Source organism: Periplaneta americana, chromosome 10 (genome assembly GCF_040183065.1).
Source record: "Periplaneta americana isolate PAMFEO1 chromosome 10, P.americana_PAMFEO1_priV1, whole genome shotgun sequence".
Classification (NCBI taxonomy): Eukaryota; Metazoa; Arthropoda; class Insecta; order Blattodea; family Blattidae; genus Periplaneta; species Periplaneta americana.
The window spans coordinates 3213762-3239469 of NC_091126.1; the positions used below are offsets into that span (position 1 = coordinate 3213762).

The following is a 25708-nucleotide window of genomic DNA, read 5'->3' on the forward strand; positions in this document are numbered from 1 at the left end:
CACCCAGTCCAAGGCCGCCGCAGAACGGTCCAGCCGACCTACGAACTCTCTGTAGAATAAAAACGGTAATTGAATTTTTCCCTTCGTGAATATTAGTTAATATCATAGACACACAGCTCTGAGTATATGTATTATTATTATACCAAAAATCTTCCTCTTGTTCACACTTCCTTGCAGCCACTAACTTATCTCACCATGACAATGACAGTCTGATGCCAGACGTGAAGTCAGCATCTGCCACACAATATTATTTTAGATTACTCTTGTTTAAAGATTTAATTATGATAGGACGATATGTTTAGAGTAATACTGAACGATTTTTACTTATATCTTCAAAAGTGACCAAAAATATTTTTGTCCAGTTGGATTCGTGATTTGGTCTTTCATTTATCTTTGCTTGCAAGTTATTTGTATTGAGGTCGTTAAATACAATATTAGTATCATCTGCAAATAGAATCTTTTGTCTTCTGTTATGCTGGTCTAATGCTTAAGATTTGTAACAGCATTTAATTAATTTGTTGAAAATGAGGACTTAGTGTGAAGATTTTTCATTTTCGACATTTATAGGTTTGAAAAATAGTAGAAAATACGATTTGTTGTCACTTTTATTACATGTTGAAACAGGCTGAACATCGGGCAACTACAGCTGGACTTGGTGCAAAAGGAGGAACTTACGGAGCCCTGCCAGGTGAAACATACAAGGACTGTGTGAAAAAGATGATGTTTGCTCGATACCAGGAACTTACAGAGCAGGAACAAGACACTTGAAATGTGCAGCAACCAGACAGCAATGTTTTTATCAATCAGTGTACATATATTTTTTTATGTTAATACAAACGCATAGTATGCATTGTCCGATGTATGTATAGTGAGAATGTTGTAAATGAGAAGTTTTGAAATTTACTGATCATAAATGTTCCATTTTTGTATGTCGAAATGACTACCGGTATTTGATAAATTGAAAATATCGGGTCAGGTTCCCTGAAGTTACATAGTCAAAATTCTTGACATATGAATGTGTAAATACTTTTCCTTATCAAAACTTTATCCCATATTAATTGTTAAATTTAGACTGGATTTAGTTTGTATTCATGTACCCTTCCTGTGTTACTAGTAATGTTACTCTCTCTTTAATTTTACTTATATATATATAAATATACTTTTCTTAAAGCTGTAATGTATGAGTTATGATTTAAATGTATGTTTCAAGAGGCTGGTGATTATAGTTGCTGAAATTAATAGCTATAAACGAATTGACACATAATCCAGAACTCTTAATCGTGATTTACTTTTTATATTCTGTAATAAGTACATTATTATTATTATTATTATTATTTACTCAAAATGCGTTATGATTGTAATGAGCGAGTTAGTTATTCATTGCAGTATTCCTTTGCTTCCATTTATCAGATTTGGTATCAATAATATAATTAAATACAAAAATTGATTATTTTACCTGGTGAATTCCATAAATCATGCTCAACTTGTATCAAGTAAAAATAAATACCTGTAATTCTGCTCACAGTTAAAATAACTGTATATCGCATTATCAAATACCTTACTATAATAATAATAATAATACCGGATAGCTGTTATACTAGCAGCATTAACGAGAGTGTGAAATCTCGTGGCTGACATGTAGTGGAGCAGTGTGAAATTATGCCCATAAATACAAACAATAATATAGCAGTTAACGGGAACTAATGCCGAATAAAGTATAAGAGACTGAAGAAATTCTGTATAGTATTTAATATAACATTATTGTTTTACATCCAAACTGCATATAATAGTTATAATAATTATTGCATACTTCATATTATTTTCCTTAATTAGCTGGTTTATTTTTTTTTTGCTTTAATACGACAAAATTAATTTTGCCATTAAGAAAGAGTTTGCAGTATGTTTCATCTCGTGTTACAAAGCTACACAGCATCAATTATGATTCAGAATTGTACAATTTAATTATTAAATTGTATCCACGTACATCAGAACTAAATTTAGAAGTATGCAAAAACTTTATTAAACATAAACAGCTATTTATGTATGTTTATTCTTCTTATGTATTAGCATTTAGGTATTTCTGTAACTATGTTTCTTTCTATTTTTCTTTTTTCATTTCACCCAAACCAATTCATTATTTAATATTGTAGTTTGTATAACGAACTGATGTTTACTGTATGTAGGCCTACATGAATATGCATTGCCCACATGGTCAAAATTTTGAAGAAAGTAAAAATCGAAATGAAAGTAAATTTTCGATATTTTCCTACTTTGCAGATGTCTGCTTTGAATAGTAGCCTGTGTTAAAATATTATATGCCACTTTTTTTTTTATAGATTGACTGCTAAATTTTCAAGATTTGCATAAGTAACTTGTTGGGAATGCAAAATTTTTTCGGCCTCATGGGGATTGCAGGTCTGTGTACATGTACCATAATTCAGTTTTAAAGATCAATTTAAAAATTAAATCTTTTCAGAATCCTCTGTCATCTCTATTTAATTTTAAATCAATAGAACCTGTAGACATCTGTAGTTATATGAAAAAATCATTGGATAATTTTGAAAACCTAGTAACTGCATTTGAGGAAAATAACTTTATTCTTTTTATCCCCCAGCTAACAACTGTTATGTATCTGTTATTTATAAACTATGGACACAGTTGCAGACTTAGGAGGTGTAATCTACAGATACATTTTGAAAATATACACATATTTCAACATTCGGGGAAAAAGACAAAATGCTGGCAAGCATACAATCATTTCAGTTATTTAGCCTAACAAATGCATTACTTTCACTACATTAAAGGAAACTGGTGGGCTCTTTTATTGTTCTAGCAGCACAGAGACGAAGGCATTAAGCCTACTAAAGAATTTTACTCACCCGCATTTCATGATCACTCGGAAATCGAAAATATGATTTGGAGCAGTAAATAAAACTTTAATTTATAGCAGATATAAACAGCATACATAAAGATCCTGATATTTTAATTTAGTCCTAATTAATAAAACTCTATTCACAAGCCCAGCAAGAATCTACATTACATTCATTACAATTTGCCACGCATTGTCGCCTAGGTAATTACATGTCCTGAACTGCTAACTCCCCGGTATTACAGTAAGGTATTTGTATTATGCTTACCTTCTTTTATTTTTGTAACAACGAAATGAGTGAAAAATATCATACAGATTAACTGGTTATTCTTGAACATTGAATTAATGAGGTGTGGTACGTTTTATGACCCAAATCTATCGTCCATAATTCATTAAATATATTGGTGATGTCCAAAACACTCTCGCTATGTATATTAAAATTCTAACTATAATACTTGCTTGTCAAGAAACTAACAGCACTTCGTAAAGAGAACTATATAGTCTCGAAATCTTCCAGTGAATTCAAACATAGTCTTTACAACTGACTGTGAAAAGCAACTAATCCTTTATTATGAAGAATGAATTACTTATTCTTGTTGTGTAGTCTCTACATTTTGTATATGGTTTTGTCTTATACAGTAAAGTAAAATTCCTTTGCCTACTATATTAACTGTAATGACTATTATTTTTTTTTTTTTACTAAAGATGTTATAATGACTAGTTTTATTACTTTTAGAAGGTAAGTCCTGTAGGTGTCTTTAAGGCATGAAAAAATGTGTTTGAAAGAAATTCCAAATGGAGGCATAATTCTATAAAAATTTCTCTGACAATTATTTTTTCGAGAACACCTGTTAATAACATTTTACTTATTACTTTATCTTATGTAAGAAATGTTTAGAATCAGTTTTCAGTAAGTAACCATTCTGTTTTCCCTTAACCCCTACATAAGCACTTCCCATTTTTAGAAAAATTTACAGTTCATAAGCATCAATCCCAAGCATATAGACTCATGGATACTGAATTGAATACATCCAGAAAGAGTTTAGGGGGAATTACTGTATGCAAAAAATGACTGACAAAAATTAGTTTCCTGGTATCAGTGAAGATGAAAGTATTAATTTCCGTAAAAATTTCGAAATCAATTCTTTGCAGCATCACAATGTTAAATAGCAGTTACAGAACACGACGAATTTTGGCAGTTCTTCCTTCACCTCAGCTTATATAGAAGAGTTTTCATCGGGTGTTCCATCTAGTTCTTCTGATATTCTTCTATTTTATCCTGCATTTTTACTTTATCTTATATATCTCCAGTTCTTTTCTTTTTCTCTCCTTTACTAATGGTGGGTATGTGATCAGGAAATAAAGCCTATTACGCAAATTTAGATCTGTTCAAATTATTATCTAGGAAAGCAAAATTGAGGCTATAACATACCATACCATACCATAATAAGACCCATAATAGCATATGCATGTGAAATGTGGGTGCTTAACAAAGCAGATACCCAAAAATTATGAGTATTTGAAAGGAAACTATTGAGGATAATACATGGGCCAATCAAAGAGAGGCATGGAAGTTGGAGAGTTCGCAGAAATAATTAATTATATATCGTCGCTGCACCTCCAAAATCTGCTATGTGTTTTTAAAAAGATTTTGCAGGACAAAGAAACAAGCATTACTACTTTTAATTCTCTTGATTATCAAAGCTACTTTCAGTATAATTTCATCATTTTTCCTGTAGTGATTGAAATGATACCGAAAGTAGTGAAGTAGTGAAATGAGTCACCATGGAGATCCTAGCTGTGTGGGCTGTTGCTCCATCTTACTGGATGGCCTATGGAATTCTGAAGAATGTTTCGAGCATGACCATGTATCGTGTGGAGTTAATAGTAACTGTTGCTCCTTCCTCATCCTCGACGAAGTGAGGTCCAATGCTGCCATCTAAACAAATCCCCATACCAGACTCACTTTTTCACTGTGGAGCAGGCATTCGTGCAGTTCATGAGGGTTTTTGGGGTTCAGTACTGGTAATTCTGCTGTTTTCATAACCACACAAATGGAAGTTGCTTCATATGACATGATTAACATATTCACTAAGTTCGAATTGTCATTCACCAAGTTCAAGAATTCCATAAAATAGTGACGTATACTCATCTGGTTATGTTTCATAAGCTTCTGTGTCAGTTGAATCTTGTATGGGTGAAAGTGTAGATCTTTATGCAGTATTCAACGAAGACTGCTGTTATGCAAATGAAGAGCAAGAGCATGTTGAACAAGGACATCCTGGTCACTTAGTATCCTTTACTGTTATGTTATTGCGACTAGATGCATGACGTGTATGAAACTGCTGCATAGCAGTAACAGACTGTTTTGATATAAAAAACTCTACTGCATTGCGGCCTTGTCATGTTCAGTAGACCAACAGTCCATCTCAACTAAACTCTAAACAGCACACCACATACAGAGAAAACCACAGAAAAAAGCGACATTTGTATGATTTGTATTAAATTAAAAAAGCCATCAGATGGTTTTGACGCACCCTATATAAAATGGTCGGCCTCGGTAGCATAGTTGGTATAGCGCTGACCTTATGTGCTCGAGATTGCGGGTTTGACCCCGGCCCAGTTTAAGTGTGCTTAAATGCGACAGGCTCATGTCAGTACATATACTAGCATGTAAAGAAATTCCGGCACACCAGCGATGCTGATATAACTTCCGCAGTTGCGAGCGTCGTTAAATAAACCATAATTTTTTTTATATAAAATGGCTGATAGTGTCTTACTCCTTGATTTATAAATGTTTTATTCTTAGACAGTGAAGGACGATTACAAATATTTTTTTTTAATACAAACTTCTAACTGTTTCTATAATTTGGATTGGGAGTCCTTTATTTTGTAAAGCTCTCCAAAGGGTTTCTCTGTTTACCCTATCAGACGCAATTTCAAGGTCACTAAACAACATATTGATGGCCCAGTTCAAAAAGGAAACAATTCAAAATTTAAAGTTTTGAGAAACCTGCATTTTAAAGCTTTATTAGGACATACATCCCAAAACATTCTGCAGTATGCTTCTAGTGAAAGAAGATACATTGGTTGCCCAGCTGAGACCGTAACAGACCACCTGGTCTAATACATGTTTTGGATGATGATGATGTTTGCGTTGCTGTGAAAAATCAAAGGATTGTTGAAATTACTCCAGATCTGTTAATGATGTTTTATATATACTACAGGTCTCAAATTAGTGTGTGTTAATTGGATTTTCAGAGCAACATGAAGCTTTAAAATTCAGTTGTCTCAGAACTATAAATTTTGAGTTATTTCCCTTTTGAACAGACCCATTGATGTGTTTCTAAATTTCTTTCTCTTCTTTTGTTCATGATTATTTTAGAGTAAACACACTTCCTTTTCGAAAACCATTCTGTTCTTACGCTAACAAAGTTTTTGCGATTCTTTGGATTCTTCTAGCCTATAATTTTGCACAGTTTCTGTATCCACTAATGAGAAAGATTATGCCACGATAGTGAGAGAATGAAGTTTATCTTGTTTCTTGAAAAATAGGTTTTATTATTCCTTGAGACTGATATTCAATGTTTTGTTCAACATATTTTAAGATGTAGGAATCCTAACTTGAAAAATGTGCCACTGTACTTTATAAGTTTCGTATTATTTTATCCCATTGCGGTCACTAGCTTTTCTGTTTTTCTTAGAATAAGTATCTTAGTCCACTTCATCCACTTGAGAGTTTATTCTTTCTTTGTAGTGTAATCATATCATAGTTCTTTAAAATATTCAGTTCACTGTTCCATTATTGGTGTAAGAATGTTTGCAGCTTCACTTTCTGATTTGTGTTTAATTATTTTGTATGCTGACACTGTCTTCCATGAAAATCATGCTCTATATTTGAAACACACTGCTCCCAACTTTCTTGATTGGTTTTCTTCACTATCTTTTTATGCTACTTTTTTTTTCTGTAAATATGCATCCTTCATTTCTTTTATTGCTATTTTGATATCTTCACCCGATATCTTAAAGTTATTTAAAACCTTCTGAAAATCTTTATAAAATTTATTTGCGCTTTCCTTTTTTACCTTTGTTTTATTTTAGTGGGCGGCCGGGTAGCTCAGTTGGTAGAGCAGCTGGCTACAGACTGGAAGGTCCGGGGTTCGATCCCAGGTGGTGACAGGATTTTTTCTCGTTGCCAAACTTTCAGAACGGCCCCGAGGTTCACTCAGCCTCCTATAAAATTGAGTACTGGGTCTTTCCCGGGGGTAAAAGGCAGTCAGAGCATGGTGCCGACCACACCACCTCATTCTAGTGCCGAGGTCATGGAAAGCATGGGGGCTCTACCTCCATGCCCCCCAAGTGCCTTCATGGCATGTAACGGGGATACCTTTTTTTTATTTTAGTAGGTTATTTTACGATGCTTTATCAACATCTTAGGTTATTTAGCATCTGAATGAGATGAAGGTGATAATGCCGGTGAGATGAGTCCGGGGTCCAGCACCGAAAGTTACCCAGGATTTGCTCATATTGGGTTGAGGAAAAACCCCGAAAAAAACCTCAACCAGGTAACTTGGCACAACCGGGAATCGAACCCAGGCCACCTGGTTTCGCAGCCAGGCACACTAACCGTTACTCCACAGGTGTGGACTTTACCTTTGTCTGGTGCATACATGCCCAGTAATGTCATATACCTTCTTTTTTTTCTAAATCTTGTAAATATTCAACACTTGGCATGTCGTCAATATAGTATGTTTGTTTCTGCACCGGGATACAGTAAATTGATGCTATATTTCAATATTATGTAAAGACTGGAGTACTAAATGTTAATTCGATGAAAGTTATGCTAAATGTTGCAACAATATAAAGCAGTTAAAAGCAGTGGGGCTATTCAAGTGGATTAGGTGAAAGCCACCTTCACCCCTTTTTCGTGCTTTAATAAAATGATTGTGTCTTATCAATAAATTAAAATGAAATGCATTCCTCACTAAACCATATTAATCTGTCTTGTTCGGCTTAATCTGCTCAGTGAACCTCCTGGAGTACTTCACCAGCCAGGCCATCTAGTGAGTAATGTTAATGCTGAAGGTCCAAAGGAGATTTTCCTTTTTGCCTTCAGTAAACAAACCCGGTTGCCATGACAATGACTTGCGTACTGTGAATTGCTGACCCTTTCCGCAAGGCTATTATGAAGATTTGGTGAAAAGCCATTCATCTGGTTTCTCTTTTCTCGGAAAACAGAATTGGTCTCTCGTACAAACATTGGACCAGGGTGTCAAACTGTAATATTTGGAACTAGAAAAACATAAAATATTGTGTAAAGAAATAAAATATGGTTTCAATTTAAGATATAACATATGTATTTCGGTATTTTTTTAATATTTGCATCTTTTGAATAGTATGTTTTGTGTAGATTTTGAAATATTTGGAGTACTTTGTAATAAAGAAAGTTGGCATCAAATTTGAAACTACATTGTACATATCTCACTCGCGCTGACCAACGAATTCGTTTTTAGTCTGTATGTAGTCTTTGTCGTGAATGGTGCAGTGAAGTGTTAAGGTGTTAGCAAGTGTAGCCTATTAATACAATGTAAACATGAATTCGTTAAACAGTTTAGCATGTCATCTTTTGGAGACACTGTTCTCTCGTACTGCAGAATATAAACAAGATATTTTAAAATATGGCAGACCGACACCTGACATTAATATAACTGTCGAGCGAAGTGTAAGGTAAAAGATTTGAAAGCAATCTGAGAAACGTAATTTTATCGCTACGGATTTATTTGTGGTGTTTTTTCCCCCAACAGAATATTGCTTTCATTTATGTGTAATTGCATGATTTTACATGTTCTGAAGTTGATTTAAAATATCAATACAGTTTATGAATATGATTGTGATTTTGAATTTTGTTATGGGCAAGTATTTTTTTTCTTCATTTATTGTATACTCTTTTAATTTGATGTGCTGTATAAAATGTTGTGTTAGATTTTTGTCTTTTGTATATCATGTGGACTTGTGGTATATAATGTGTGGAAGTTTTGTTGGGGCAGTGAATTCTTCGGTATTAAGGAAGCATAACATCCGAAAATGTTGCAAATTTATATGTATTATAAGGTGTGATTTTCATGTTATTTAAGAAAAGGGTGAATATATTATATTAATCCAATATGGCCACTGTATAGCTTATAAAATCGTTCACATCATAAATGACGTCACGGCCATCCATTGATTCCAGGAAATTGCCTAGAATTCTACTGACCTTCACCTAATTTATCTGGCACAAGCCACCACTTGTTACAAATGTTTAAAATTAAGATACTGAGATAGGGTTGCCAGGTGTCATTACTATTATTTTGTAACTGTAAAGCAGGTACCAAGCAGCATAGGGCAAATCTTACCACAAGCACTTCAGAAAGAGATAGAGATATGAGGACAGTGATCTGGTCTACCCCTATTGAAAGTTGAAACACAATGCAAAACCCTTATTAAGTTTTATGGTTTTTCAAGAAAACTTCCACCTTGTTATCAGCTCGTCTTTCTAATATATGAAATACATACTTTGCTGGGACTCGCCCGCTTCATTCCTTAACCATGGCTACACTGTGTGCAAGTGAGAGAGTAACTATCTTCTTCTCTTCCTAAAATTTTGTAACTCGATTACAATAGGGACGAGTCAGCTGTTTTGACTGCTGCACTATACTGAGTTTTTAGATGAAGGTTGTGTGTTTAGCTTGCTAAAGAAAAAAAAATCAGATTTCAGTGGTCTGTGAAAAGTGAAAACTGCATTATGTCATATGAGAATTTGAGACGTAAACTCGGTGAAACGTTTGGATTTAAATTGAACGATCATGGAGAAGTGCTTTACAGAAAAAAACTTTTTTTCATGTTTTGTGATGCAGGAAACATTATTCGTGTTTGTCTCGAAAATCCCTGGAGAAACTGACACAATGAATTATAAGCCTACATAATAAATATGTTAGTAAATAACTAAAATAGTATTATGCAAATCTAATCTTTCAGGTGAAGCTCCCTGTAAAGCAGATTTGAATAATTTCAAGGGAAAAATTGTTCCGGGGCCGGGTATCGATCCCGGGACCTCTGGTTGAACGTACCAGCGCTCTACCACTGAGCTACGCGAGAACTCCACCCGACACCGTCTCAACTTTTCCCTTTATATCCACACAACTCGCGTGGGCTGACGAAACGCCAGAGACCCACAACGAGTGCACACAATCTCTGTGTGACTTGGAATTGTGGTTTTCTGTTAACGTACACAGTAACGTATATATTATGCAAATCTAGTCTTTCAGGTGAAGCTCCCTGTAAAGCAGATTTGAATAATTTCAAGGGAAAAATTGTTCCAGGGCCGGGTATCGATCCCGGGACCTCTGGTTGAACGTACCAGCACTCTACCACTGAGCTACCTGGGAACTCCACCCGACACTGTCTCAACTTTTCCCTTTATATCCACACAACTCGCGTGGGCTGACGAAACGCCAGAGACCCATAACGAGTGCACACAATCTCTGTGTGACTTGGAATTGTGGTTTTCTGTTAACGTACACAGTGACGTATATATTATGCAAATCTGTGTACGTTAACAGAAAACCACAATTCCAAGTCACACAGAGATTGTGTGCACTCATTGTGGGTCTCTGGCGTTTCGTCAGCCCACGCGAGTTGTGTGGATATAAAGGGAAAAGTTGAGACGGTGTCGGGTGGAGTTCCCGGGTAGCTCAGTGGTAGAGTGCTGGTACGTTCAACCAGAGGTCCCGGGATCGATACCCGGCCCCGGAACAATTTTTCCCTTGAAATTATTAAAATAGTATTGTTTTGTAATATGTTACAGTATATACAGATATACAACATTTTATACTTATGCTTATCACAGAATATAAATTAAATTTAACAATTATTATACAGGGTGAGTCATAGGTATGTTTGAAAAACGCATGAGCATGCTCCTGAATAAAAAATAAGAACAATTTCCTATATGAAAATTTGATGGAAAATGCTTATTTATTGGAGAAATGGTCATAATTTTTTTTGGTCCTGTTCTTTTTTTGTGTGTCACAAGCACATGTTTGGAAACTTGTCATTTAACGTTTACAAAAGGTGCTCAGTGTGTCCCCCTCCATTGTTTACATGCCTGAGCACGATGTACACACAACTGGCGAATTTGCTCAAACACCGTGTTGTCATCACGAGATCAATTTGGCATGCATTTTCAACACGTTGCAATAGTTCCTCTGCATCATTCACTGGTGTTGCATAGACGACAGCCTTCAAGTGATCCCAAAGGTAAAAATCTAATGGGGTGAGGTTGGGTGATCTGGGTGGCCAAGGCATTGGACCACCGCGTCCAATCAAAACAAAAACATTGTACTACTGTCTTGTCACTGTGTTGTTTGTAAACAAATACTGGTACAAAATCAAAACAAAAACAACACAATACTATGATTAGATACTTATGAAAACAAAAGTCACTATTACTATTTTTTCCAATCAATAAGCATTTTCCGTCAGACTTTCATATAAGGAATTATTCTTATTTTTTATCCAGGAGCACGCTCATGCATTTTCCAAACAAGACTCATCCTGTATAGTACAGTACAGTAAAATCGATTAATAGATTAAATATTTTAATCGATCAACAGCATTAGTTTATACTATGATTAGGACCTAAACATTTATTCGAATTCAGATCTTCGGAATAATAAATACATACATTGAGAAAAAATTTTCAAAAGTGGTGCAATGTTGTACAGCAATGTGGGACATCTTAGCACCAAACGATTCTTCTTGCTGTATTTCTATACTACACTCAACTGGTGCAAAGTTACAACACTGTAGTTCAACTTTCACATCATAAAGATCACATTTATTAGTACAATAGTATTTTAAAATAATGAATCCTAACAATAATGATACAATTACATTATTTTTGTATCACAATATGTAGTTCATGTTCTTTAATCACTTTAAATATTTTGAAATCTCTGGAATATTAAATTATCCTCGGTTTGACACCTGTCTGGGTTCAGAAATAATTTCTATTACATTTCCTATGTCATACCAGAGTTCATCTTTTACATTGGATCACTTCCAATACTTACTGGATTTATGCATTACACTAACTTTGAACCCTCTTCTTTTCACTGGCTGTAACAACACCAGGATACAAATTACCAAAATAATTTACAATTACATAAACACTCTTGTTAATGTTTAATGTTTCAGATCTTGTCACTGTTTTCTTTGCAGCACTTGGTAGACTTTTACATTCAGAAGACACAATGCTGACATCAGTTTCATCATCCAAAATGACATCTGTATCAGAGAACTGATTTGCTGCAGTATTCTTCCTCTTTGCTGACATTTTAGAGTGTCTTCTTCTTCTGCGTCTGTTTTTATTTATATTTCTTCTGCAGTTGCTCAAATGAGACGTGGAGCCGTGCTTATTGGAATGGAATGAAATAATATAATGCCGTAGAAACTACTGAAAAATGCGTATTCTAAAGCTGTTTTATTCTAATACATACTGCAGTTGACTATTAATGTGGTTGTAAATTCCATTAAGAATATCACTGTGCAAAGTTGTACTTCAGAGTATTGTGACAACATTTCGCATTCCACTCATTTAATCCATGTGAATCATTATTTTAATGTCTTGCGATATGCAAACCAAACTTGCAGGTACATAGATTAATACAAATTTATTGTTAGAAACTTAACTTTTGAATGTATGATTCGAAAATTTCAGTAACACAACAGAAAACATTCATCACAATTTCAATAATTATTCATTCCATAGATGATGGGCAACTAAACGATTGGTAACTTAACTTGGAGCAGATGGAAGGTCAAATCACCTACTTGAGATAAAGCTACCAAACAAACAGAATATTCTCTAGGAGAGCTATAAAATCGCATGTACAATTCAAAGAGTGTTGGTTGTGCAAAGTTGCCCAGTTTTACATTATTTGTCTAGCTAATTATTCACTAAGTAATAACAAAGCTGTATTTTTTTATTTTTACTTACATAATATTTATTTGTGATAAGTGCAGTGAATTGCATGGGTACGGCTAGACATTAATAAAATTGAGCTCAGGTTTTAATATGAAAATAGAAACAGAATCACAATAGTTCACAGCCTACTAATATACTCAAATATCATACAAACGTGATATGACATAGATGTTAGAAGTGTCTAAAATAAACTTAACCTTTCAGCAACTCATAACACGCTTTCACCAATATTTTCTATCACTTACTTACATACTTACAAATGGCTTTTAAGGAACCCGCAGGTTGATTGCCACCCTCACATAAGCCCACGATCGGTCCCTATCCTGAGCAAGATTAATCCAGTTCCTAACATCATATACCACCTCCCTCAAATCCATTCTAATATTATCCTCTCATCCACGTCTCAGCCTCCCCAAAGGTCTTTTTTCCCCTCAGGTCTCCCAACTAACACACTATATGCATTTCTGGATTCACCCTTACATTCTACATGCCCTGCCCATCACAAACGTCTGGATTTAATGTTCCTAATTACAGCGGCGTAGCATCAGGGGAGACTTTGAGACTGAGTCTACCGACCGAAAAATAAAATAAAAATAAATAAATAAATAAAACTACGATAGTCTACAACTCATATGGCATGTGATTAGGCAGTCTTGAAATTATTTGATGCGGCAGTACAGTCGAGTAAAGACTGGAACCTTCCGAGTCTCATACAAGTGTGAGTTATATAGCTTTTTCCATTGAATTTTGACCTGCCCGCTGAAGGAAGACAGGGTTTGTTTATTTTCCATATGTGGCATCTGAGACTGGATGCTATTTTTGAGGGTTTAGTCTTTAACTGTCTGCTCCCTTGACGCGAAAATGGGGGTGGGGAACGATCGTCTGTATACGCCAATATCCCTCACTCACTGATCAAACTTAGTAGTGTTACTAAGTGTGGTCGTTTGCAGTGGCAGAAGTGTTAAATATTTTGATTTTAATTGTTTTGGAAGTATGGACGATTCTATTGATTTGGTTGATTATTAAAAACGCCATTTTCGTCACACTTACGAAAGACAGTGCGAATTAAAAAATAAAAGACCAACTCCTAAACTTGACATTATCTTACATGAAAAGAGAGAAAAGCGAACGTTTCAAACATCGCGGTATGACAAATGTAATTGGTTAACCGGCAGTCACACTCAAAATAAATTGTATTGCTTGTATGTCTATTGTTTAGGGGAGAAAAAGAGTGGAGTGAAGAAGGAATACCAGGTGTAAAGAATATTGAAAAGAAAGCTTGCAGACATGAAGGTCTAAAAGACATATTGATGATAGGGAATTGTTTCAACTACTGGGTAGGGGCACACGAATTGAACATGTTTTATCTGAAGCTGCACGTTTGTCTGCCATTAAACAATGAAAAACTGTCTGCTGTAGCTTTCTTACAAAAACAAGAACTAGCTTTCAGGAGACACAGAGAAGGGTCAGAGTCAAACAATGAGGGCAATTTTTTTTAGAATTGTTAGACTATGCTGCACAGGAAGAACAATTTATGAAGGAACACTTTTCTTCTTCTTCTTCTTCTTCTTCCTCCAAAGTCACTTTGCCAGACATTCAGAGTGAACTGATTGAGATTTTTGATTGAACAGATTCAGAGAGAAATTAAAGAAGCTTGCTTTGTATCTGTACAAGCACACGAAATGTTGAATGTCTCATGCAAGAGTCGGTTAAGTATCATTTTCCGATATTGCGTAGCTGACAGAGTAGAGTAGAGGAGAGTTTATAGGTTTTATGTATCTTCAGGCAAAACTGGTGAATGTCTGTCTGAAATATTTTTATATGTTCTGAAAGAATGGGACATTAATTCGAAATTGGTCAGTCAAACATACGATGATGCTGCTGCAGTAATGGCTGCCGAGAAGGGAGGGGTGCAAGGGTCGATTAAGCAAGTTTGTCCAAATGCTCTCTTCCTACACTGTTACGCGCATCAATTAAACCTCGTGCTATTGCATGGTTCTAAGACCATTAAGGATGTGCGCATATTCACTTATGACCTTGGGCATTTCATAGCTTCTTCAGCAAATCATCTAAGTGCACGGTGCACGGTTCTTTTAACAGAAAAGGGTTTCAGGGTGCCTCATGCAAATGTTGGAATTTTCATTCAAGAGCAGTGTCGACAATAGCAACACATTTTGAAGAATTATATGAAATATTCTAAGAAATTATTGATGATCCAAATAGTTAGGGGGATCCAGAGTCATTCAACTGTGCTACTGGATTAAAAAGGCACTTGGATGATCCTAAATCTTTGTATCTTCTTTGACTGTATAACATCTTCGTTTTTATTGACATTTTGTTCAATGTGCTACAATGTAAAACTCCTTCAAATATTTTGGTTTGTCAAAATCAAATCAAATCCACAATATTAAATATACAGAAACTCAGGGAGGAGGACACCATAATCGATTGCATTAATAAAAGCAAGGAACTGAATGAAAAACTAGTGTTCAGTGAATCTGACAAATTAAATTTGCAACGCCTGTCCTTTGAAATATTTGACTCTCTAGTTGTTTAATTAGAAACAAGATTTGAGGATCTGCCCAAGCTTAAATTCGTTGAACTAGTGAATGAAAAGTTATATCCACAATATAGCAAGCAATTTCCAAAATGAAATTAATTCAGTTTATTGAACAGTAAACCATTCTTCAGTACTGAAAAACTTGAGGGCAAATTAGCAAATGTTTATGGAGATACAGAAAAGCACCTGTCACCTCTGCTTTTGCGTTACTTGGTGGACAATAGCTTAGATGACATATACACAGAGATCTCTAAACTCTTGCGATTGATGTTGACATTGCCTGTCACAACCAGCAGTAGTGAACGTAGTATGAGCACTCTGAAAAGAATTAAAATTTACTTAAGAAGTTTAATGACAAATAATAGACTGCCTTGTTTTGTTTAGGGAACTTGGCAATTGAAAAACAATTATTAAGTAAGAAAATATAAGTGAGTACCACATTCTTTTAATTTCAAACAAATCATTTTGTAAAATCATGATATACATAGTCCTATTCATATTCTATTTTAAAATCTAAGATCACTTGATTATGATGATAATAATAATAATAATAATAATAATAATAATAATATCTATAACTAGTCAATTCAAATTTTAGTATTTGCTGTAGGCCTACACTATGTTATTAAGCATCAAAGTAACAAAATTGATAGGCTATAATATGAAACAATGTAAAAAAATCTAAACTTTTTTTTAATACAGTCTACCCAGACTATATTGCCACGCTAAGCCACTGCCTAATTTTGTCAGGTGAAGAATACAGTGCGTGCAGTTCTGCTTTGTGTAACTTTCTCCATTCTCCTGTAACTTAATCCCTCTTAGCCTCAAATATTTTCCTAAGCACCTTATTCTCGAACATCCTTAACCTCTGTTCCCCTCTCAAAGTGAGAGTCCAAGTATAACAATCATATAGAACAGCGACCACGAGCTGGCATAAAGTATTTCCCCTTCTACCACACTCAAACTCACCCCGCTATGCACACTGTTTACATAACATTTTGAAGCAATCAGTGATGTACTACGTTACCTAAGGAGTATGGCACAGCCAAAGAGAAAATATTCTTTCTGTAAGAAATGGGAATTAGATTATTTTTGTGTTGAACAAAATGAAAAAGATTTTTGTTTGATATGTTGTGTACCGATTCGCTTTATTGCACATTTTAACATCAGGTGACACTTCAATACTAAACATACCAAGAAGTATGGAAAAAGTATAATTTCGAGTATTATTTATGAAATGTCATTTCTGAATAATTATTGTAACTGTAATAAAATAAACAATTAATAAATTACGGAATTAACTTACCAGTTAATATTTAGCTGCGTCAAATGATTGTTTAATAATAAATTTAACGACTGGCGTAATGTAATTCTATACGACTTTGTATCAACAAAAGAATTTGTTATCTATTATAGGGGTTGAGAAAAAGTAGTTGTTAGAAAGTCTAAAAAGGCAAAACAATGAAAAAATTGCACAAGATAGTGAACAAACCACAGCACAAAAATTGGTTTGTGCCAGATACTGCATTTCAAAATACAGTACATTGCGGATAGAATGAAACCATTCGCAATTGGGAGAATGTTGAAGACTGTTTAGTTTTAGCTGCAGAAGTGTCTGCCCTAACAATTCAAGAATAGTGATACTTAATTCTGCTATGAGGTACAATTAATGAATAAAATACAAACTATGACGTGGTACTCCTTGGCACTAGATGAAAGTACAGCTCGTAATAAAGATATATGTAATGTCATTAACTTTTCAAATGATATTGCTACGCCACTGATGCAGACTGTGACTGTACTGAAGTTGAGCGGCCATTCATTGACTAGGCAACTGATTTCCAAAGAAGTTGTGAGGCATTGGTGTAAATGGAAGCTGTTTTACAATCGGAAATCGATTGCAAGTTAGTTGCAGCCGTTGTGGGGCAGTATTACACTAGGAAACTGACTGCACGAAACTTGCCTGCATGCACAGTGACTCCCAGACTTGTCTCGCCAACAAATTCTCAGCAGATACAGTTGACTGCACGTTTGCGTCGTTTGGTTCTTTATGCATATTTTGTGTTTTCACGGGTGAAGAAGTGCGGACAACAGGCAACAGTGCGATGGAGGAAGGACTGCAAACAACGGTGAATGATTCAAAGAAGGAAGATTTGACGAAAAAATTAACGAACTCGTTTGAGAGCAAAGTTCATACAGAATATTTTATATGTGAAGTTGAGAAATTTCCTGCCTTGTGGGACAGCAGATCAAAATGCATGGGAGAGTGTTCTGGTGAATAAAAGCCTGTTAATGAGAAAAATCATGTTGGTTTTTTCCATTTGTTGATTATAGTCCTGTGTATTAATATGGAATTTCCTTTGTGTAATAAATACTAAACAATACAGTACAAGTTGATCTTGTTTTCTTCTATTGTTTAAAAAAAAAACATTGTGGTCATGATTCAGTAATTCATATGCCTTAGGTACCCCAATGTTACGACTACCTTTTCTTCTGCTGGAATACTTTGTCTCAACTTGGTATCTTGGCCAGTTACGTCTTCTCTCATGTAATTCAGCAATTCATAAAATGATGATTTCGACATGCGAAAGTAATTGAAGAACTTGTTTTCATGCACACAGACATCCTCAAATAATGTATAATACAGTCCCTTTTCCCTTCTTAAGCCTAACATTGGATGATCATGGAATTTTCGTAACTTCCTTCCCTGTTTCTTAATCAAAAGGCGAGAAGCAGTAGTTCTGAGCTTGCCCGGGGCCCCTGGTAGATATATAGGCCTACCGGGGAAACAGTAGACTGAGCTCCCGACTCCTGATATAGAACAACTATTTTATAAATTCTAACTTTCAATCTTTTTGAGAGCAGACTGGATGACAAAAGTTTCTCAACCGAATAGAACAGGCATTTTCCATATTTATTCTGCATTTAATTTCCTCTCTCGTGTCATTTATATTTGTTACTATTGCTCCAAGGTATTTAAATTTTTTCACCTTTTCATATGATAAATTTCCAATTTTTATATTTCCATTTCGCACTATGTTCTGGTCATGAGACACAATCATATACTTTGTTTTTTCGGGGTTCACTTCCAAATCCAGCTCCTTAATTGCTTCAAGTAAAATTCCCGTGTTTTTCCTATTCATTTGTGGATTTTCTCCTAATATACAGAGGGTTGTTTCCAATCTCTGGAAACGATTTTTGAATGACATGTGCGTCAGAAGTCACATGACAGCTGAACTGTGGCGAGAGGTGACAGACCAGTAGTGCGTGATCTCATAGTCGGAGTGCACAGCAGCAGTGCCCAAGAAAATCGAGCCGTTTTGGGAGGGGTACATTACGACTTTCAAAGCAAAGTACAGTTAATTGAAAATCATATGAGCCTGCAAAAAATGTCGTTTCGTTATTTCCAAGAAAGACATCTTCTGTGTACTTAATAAGACTGGCAAAGCTCGGATGAGATTAATTTGTATCATCTTGGGGTGTGCGGCTTGTGGCTGGGGGTGGATTTACTTGATTTTTTTCCTTCTGGAATTAAGTGAGAAAAAGATGTTAATGATATCTGGCCACCAAAAGGGACAATGTTCTGTGTTCACAGTGTATGAACGATGTTACAATGGATTTCATTATTTATATTAATTTTTCCTTTTAAATACTTCAGGGTGAGAACAAAGCACAAAAAGTAACTTCCGAAAGCAATGTTCTTCGTTTAAAGTGCTGTATTTGAGCGATATTTCTTGTTTGAATCCATTTCCTTAAGCTTTGAATGTTGGTTATCGTGGTTATTGGGTAGGGTTTTTGCTAATAGAGATATTTGGAATTATTACTTAGAATCCTGTGTTTGGTTACTTTGAGTACAAGTTAGGTGTACATGGATCATACTAGCTTCACTTGAATGGAGAGCTCTGACTCATCTCCCTGCTCTGTCTGGTGTGCTCACGTCAGTAGCGGCTCGTCATAAAGAAAATAGGTGAAGTGCTGTTCACATACACAAATACATGAACAGTTTTGCTAATATAATGAGAAGGCCTACTATTCATAAACTGCGTACAATTTTACTAGTTCTGGAACACATGAAAAGAGGAAAATTAATTTATTTCAGGACTCACCCAATTTCTTGCATACAAAGTCAATCCTCCTGTCTTGTAAAGCAGCAAACCTGTCATGATGTCTTCATGAAATGTCTCAGTTCAACTGAAGGTGGACAGTGTATCTCTATGCAAAGCTATGGGGCTAATGATAAAAGTCTCTCCTGTTATGTGGCATTCCAAATGAAATTTTCAATCTTTTCAAAGAGATAAGCTTCTTTCATCGGAATAATTTAAGTTATTTTATACAACTTCTCTATTTTTAGCACTTTTTAAAACAAAAAACAAATGGAACTGTAGGACGTCCAGAATTTAAAACATCTTTTCCATCCTCATATTTATGTCTGCAAAACGGTATTTCCAATATATTACAAACCGTGCCATTTCCGGGATACATATTTCGCACTCATTTATTAATATTTTCTCTGTACTGGTACCTAAGTATTTGTATAATAGCACTACAGTGATTACACATACAATATACACTACGATGTAGGATTAATACACTATATACCCATATCACTAATATACTATAAATAGGCTACATTAAATAATAAGTTAATAAGTACTAAACTACATGTGTACATTTACGCGCGCGTTAAACTTTCAAGTAGGCCTACAAGAGCTGGAACAAAACTGGCAAACTCATGAGAAGAAATAACACACGCGACGGAAAACAACTTTTAAACTTTGCGAATGTATGTGGCGTGCATTCCTGATAAAATAACATAGCGCCAACTTATTTACCGCTGCAGGGCTGGTTGCTTAGACACAAGGAATGAGGATACTTTTCTCGAGTCAGGTGGTAGGCCTATATACTGTAAAATTTCACAGCCCTTCAACAATAGCCACCGGCCTTGGAGACCAGCTTCAACCCTTCTGTAATGTTAGGTCTGCAAACTGGTTACTCCACCTACAACAAGTCTGACAGTTCCCTGTAACTGAAAGACTCAGGAACTCACTTCACTCATACAATCTTCCTTTAGTGCGTGACGTCACATTACCATGGAAACCAAGTGCTGTATGAGAATGGGAGCCCAAATATTTTCACCTCTACAGTATTAGGTCTATAGGTTTCAATAGACACCGCTCGGCGCTCGTAACAGTTGACATCCTATTCAGCAGACGGTTACAGGTACTATTTATATAACTAAACACTGTTAATAACGACTGAAAATAAAACTTTTTTTTATTTTAGAAATTCGGAACTGGTAATAACTAGAATTAATTATTAATACGAGATAAAATTGTGTTTTACACGTAAATAGGTGAAATGGTACTTCACCTGAACAACCGCCCCTGGCTCATGTCTGCACTGAACAGAGAGAATACTATTTAGTACAAAATATACTGTCGTGTGAATTTAATAACAAACAAAATGTTTATTTAAAGACAATGGCAGATTATTCTCACAATAAGAAAAACGCATCTAGATTGTAGTTAGGCCTACTTTTTTGTTTCGCAATATGTTTTTCATCCAAAAAGTAGAAACCAATGCTCATTATTTTTTTCCTATTTACAGAGTTTTGAATATTTAATTTTCATTTTTTTAAATAGACATATTTGATAAAAGTGATAATGAGTTTAGAAGTAAATAATATGTTAAGTTATTGAAAGGATTGGAATTTGAATATTCACAACTAAAAATGAGTTAATATTGAAATATATAAAATATATTTCTGCCCTGATGTTTCAACTTTTGTTCATTTATAATTCTTTGTAGGTTTTTTTTTTTGTTTTGTGTTCATCCATCACTAATGCCAGATTATAGAAATTAAATAATTTATGAATAGGCATACTTATTTTACACGTGAAAGTTGCAACTGGACACAGTCTATGTATGTACATATCTATAAATGAATATATACATAAATAATTTAAAGGTGGAAATTACAGTAATAGGCTACAATAAATCACAGTAAAAACAAAATTATTTACACTGACTACTAGCTTCATGAATCTCTACACATTACAATGAATGACTGTAAACATTTTAAGTGTTTCAAATGAAAAATTTCTCATTATTTCTGATAAAATAAATTTTCTTCTTTCTTAATGAAATGTTCGCTACCAAATCCTTCTATTAGAACACTGATATCCAAGTGCCTAGCTTTGTTTTGTTATGTTCGCTAACAGCAAACCTGAAGTGTATATGCTGCGCTACACCCACACTGTTGCACTGCAGGTTGCACCACTTACCACCACTAGAAAAATGAGCAATAATTACAAATAAGTTTGAATTTAATTCAATGTTTTGTGTTTTAGTGTTCAGAAGCTTTATAAATTGTTACAATTTGAAATGCGTATTTCAAAAGTAAGGTTAAGGTTTCAGTTTCAGTTTAAGTTTAAGTTTGCGATTAAAACTTTATATATATATATATATATATATATATATATATATATATATATATATATATTTTAAAGCAACTGCAGCTGCAGAGTTGTGCCAACATTTTAAGAAAACTATTAAGGGATTTTTTTTTTTTATTAATGGCGGATATTTTAGTGTTTGTCATTCACCCGTATGAAGCCAATTAAGAGGTGATAGGAAGAATATCCCATTAAAAAAAAAAACACTTTTCCCAGGGGAAGGAAAACATATATATCCCGTTTTCTTGAAAGAATGAAAAACTGAAACTATAGGTATACATACCCTAATATTTTATAAATATGTTGCTTATACCGTATTTAGTTGTTAAATAGTATATTATTCAAGTTATGCATTTTTTGTGACTTTGCATTGGCATGGATTCTTTTTCTAAGAAAAAAACAGAACAATAATGTGAACTTAGGAATAAATTTAAGGTAACTGAACACTTTATTGACACTAATATACTTTTACATCTTTTTCCAACATTTTGAAAAATTAATTTATCACTAATGAAAATACTAGAATTATGGCATTATTCATATTACCAGTATATTTAAGTTTTTTCTTTCATTTGTAAGCCAATCCTACTCTGTCATCATCACCATTACTATCATCTGACAGATCAACATTAACACACCTTTCAAGCTGGACTTCTGGAAGAGGAATTTCAAGTGATTTGTAAAATAGCAAACTCCTTGGCTTCAACACATCTTACCGATTTTTCAGATCTGGAAGTTTTCCTGGATTCAATGGACAAGAGTCTGTATAGAGCTTTAGTAGTACCAGTTCTTTTGGCAGTTTCATCTTATTTCTTATGGCATATGACCTTCATATCCTATTCTACGTATCTCGTGTCCCTGAGTTTATTCTGAACATCCTAGCATTGTTAAATTTAACTACTAGCTAGAGAGTTTCAGAAAAATCTTTCGACATTATAATAGAGGTCATCTTGATCAATGTTGACAACGTGGAAAGGACTTGGTTTTGAACAATGTGATCGCATTATTTCGTCCCATTGTGCGGTGTTTCAACAATAACTTTTCTCTTTCTTTTCTCTATGATAGAGAAATCTTGATCGTTTTGTAAGTGCAAGTGGCCTTGATGTGATTGATTTGAACATTTTAAAACAGTTCACTAATATGTACAAAAAATAAACCATTACAGCACCTGTCTGATAGGAATACAAGATCCTCTCCCATGTCATAAAGAAGTGACGTAACACTATTTTGATTTGTACATATACAAAAACCTTACCATCACTGAGATCATATACCCCAAATACACAATACCACAACTGGTATGCATGAAACACGGCATTGGTTTTTAGATGTGGAAGGGGTAAATTTTGCATCAAGACAAAGGATGTACGGAAACAGATTATTTTCCTTCGCGAGCATTCTTCTTTCGTTTTCTCTTCAGATCATAAAATAAATGCCTCTGCATTTCTTAGGTGAAATTGTCACTATTTTTCTGTAAACAACAGCCCATGTCATATGACAACGGTTATTCTTCTAGAATTTGTTTTGACATAGGTTGTTTTTCTAGAACCACCAATATTTTCCAAGGCTGTATTCTTTGACAGGGGCTGTTCTCCCCCCCCCCCCCCCCCCAGAATCTATAAGCATACAAAGATGCCATATGCGTTTAGCTTTTCATTAGTAATAATACCTCATTTTCGAGTAAAATTGACATGGGTTGTTTTTCCTGTCAATCCTTGAGTTGTGTTAAGCAATGTACCGAAAGAGTCGTTGCTCAGCTGGTCTACGCTACACTCACAATGAGATTGGGAACTCGGGCTCCTGGTCCACAGGATTGGATGTTGCTCTCTATCCATGGCAGCTTAAGGAAATAATAAACTGGTGACTTTTGGAAACGTCTTTTCTCTCCTGTAAAATCAACAAATTGATACATTGGTCCTTATGCCTATAATGCATTTTACTTGCAGTAAACATCTCATCTCGAGGCTCGACCTCATCATGTCCCTTATTGGAATTCTGAAAACCTGTTAACCCTTTACTGAGATCGTGTTATCTACATTGTACAATTTTTGACACGAATTCCAAGTATGTACCACGTGAACGGAACTGTCAGTACTGTAGGTTCTAGATGAAACACATCCAATCCAAGCAAGGTTAATCGATCCACGGGATAACCTCGAATAACTTTGAATGTGGAATCATTGGAATGTATTTCAATAAGTAACTGAGGCAGTTGCAAAATAATTAATTTATTTAAATTAAATTTCTGAATCTCATTTTCGTCTGTAAAAAATGTGATTCCCATGGAGCTGTTTAGTGTTGTCATTTTTATTTGTATTGCGTTGCACACAGTGAAGTTACAAATTGAATTGTTCAGTCACATCTCAATCTTTAGTGCATCACACTGGTTTTACTCTGAAAGCTTTAGATTTTATCATAAATTAATGCAGTTCATGATACAAGCTGAAATGGTAAATGCCACTTGTTCTGACTGTAGCTTACATTAAAAGCATACCTGCGTCTAATTCGCACTTTTATATGTGGGAATATGTTAGTCTTCGTGCTATGTGTAGTTGTGCTGGGGTTGAGCATGCTATTACTGGTGTCGAAAATGTTATCTCATCGTAGTATAATTGGCTATGATAAACACCATCGTGAAAAATATATATTTATTTACAAAACCATTCGCTAATATTTAGTTAACATTAATACTGATAGAGCACCTAGCTCACATTATCTCGTGCAGGATGTGAACTCTGTATTGTACAGTATTTATGACGGCTGCGCCTTTGTGCTAACGTGGTACTATTCTCAATAATTTTATTGCAGTAAATATCTCCTGTTTCGGAATCACAGTTTACTATTTTTATATTTTATGTGATGATTTCATGTGTATACAACACCTTTGCTTTCACCGTGTTCATTGTATCAATTTTGTTGTAACATTTCACTAGTATGTTCACAGATGACACAGATGCTGCACATGTACCGGTCTTTTCTTTCTTCTTCTGAACTTAAGTTAATGGTCTTGATCCATTAGCACACAAGGACGGCCAGAAATAATGCAGACATTACCAGAATGAAGTGTTTTTGTGTTTTAAAATTAAATTGTAAAAAAGAAAATCAGTGTATGATGGAATGATTTTTGTAGAAACAATTTTATATGTGTATATACTTATTTATTTATTTTTTTTAAGCATACGGATTTTATTATGTGATTTAGTACTTTGTGTGGTTCCAGTAAAATACCTGTAAGAACATTAAATTTTATACTCTGCAATTACACAGTATGAGTATTTCTTTCAAATTGTAATCAATTTTCCTGTTACCAGCTATGAAAATCTAAATTAACATTGTGCTTTCTTCTTTTATCTACCAGACTTTTGCCATTCAAATAAATGGAAGTGATTATGTTGAACTATGTTTAATAGGAATTGCGGATTCATCATAGAGCTCGTATTGTTGATGAGAAAGAGAAAATTTGGTGACATACCAGGTGAATCTTCTCATCCTGCGGATTGAGAAGTTATGCAGCACAGTACAGACTATACCGTAAACACAGTCCCCTGCATCGTATAGCTTTCGGCCGAATTGACTGCTACGTACCGCTCAGCAGGACATGAGCACTAGCGCTGCCCTTTACTGACACCTGAAGGTAGTTTTTATTCTGGGTAATTTAACGGTTAATTTGGCATGGAAGATATTAATAATAGTTCTTCTGTCGTATGTCTTAACATAATTAGTTTAATTATGTAAATTTTAATTAAATTAAATTGTTATTAGAATCTGCTTTCTTAAACATGAGAACTAATTGCGAA

At 34.6% G+C, this 25708-nt stretch overlaps 1 protein-coding gene across 3 annotated transcripts in view; it reads left to right on the forward strand.

Annotated features, from left to right (window-relative positions):
* LOC138707388 (RNA-binding protein 5-like) overlaps window positions 1–25173 on the forward strand; it is a 132414-nt gene extending 107241 nt beyond the window's left edge. For 2 of the 3 annotated variants that reach the window (XM_069836745.1, XM_069836746.1), the window contains one exon: window positions 625–2935. In XM_069836745.1, the coding sequence (XP_069692846.1) occupies window positions 625–768 (144 nt within the window). In that variant the 3' untranslated portion in view covers window positions 769–2935. Of the gene's footprint in view, window positions 1–624; window positions 2936–24855 lie in introns of those variants that run through there. The other variant, XM_069836747.1, reaches the window with a different exon arrangement.
* The last annotated feature ends 535 nt before the right edge of the window (window positions 25174–25708 follow it).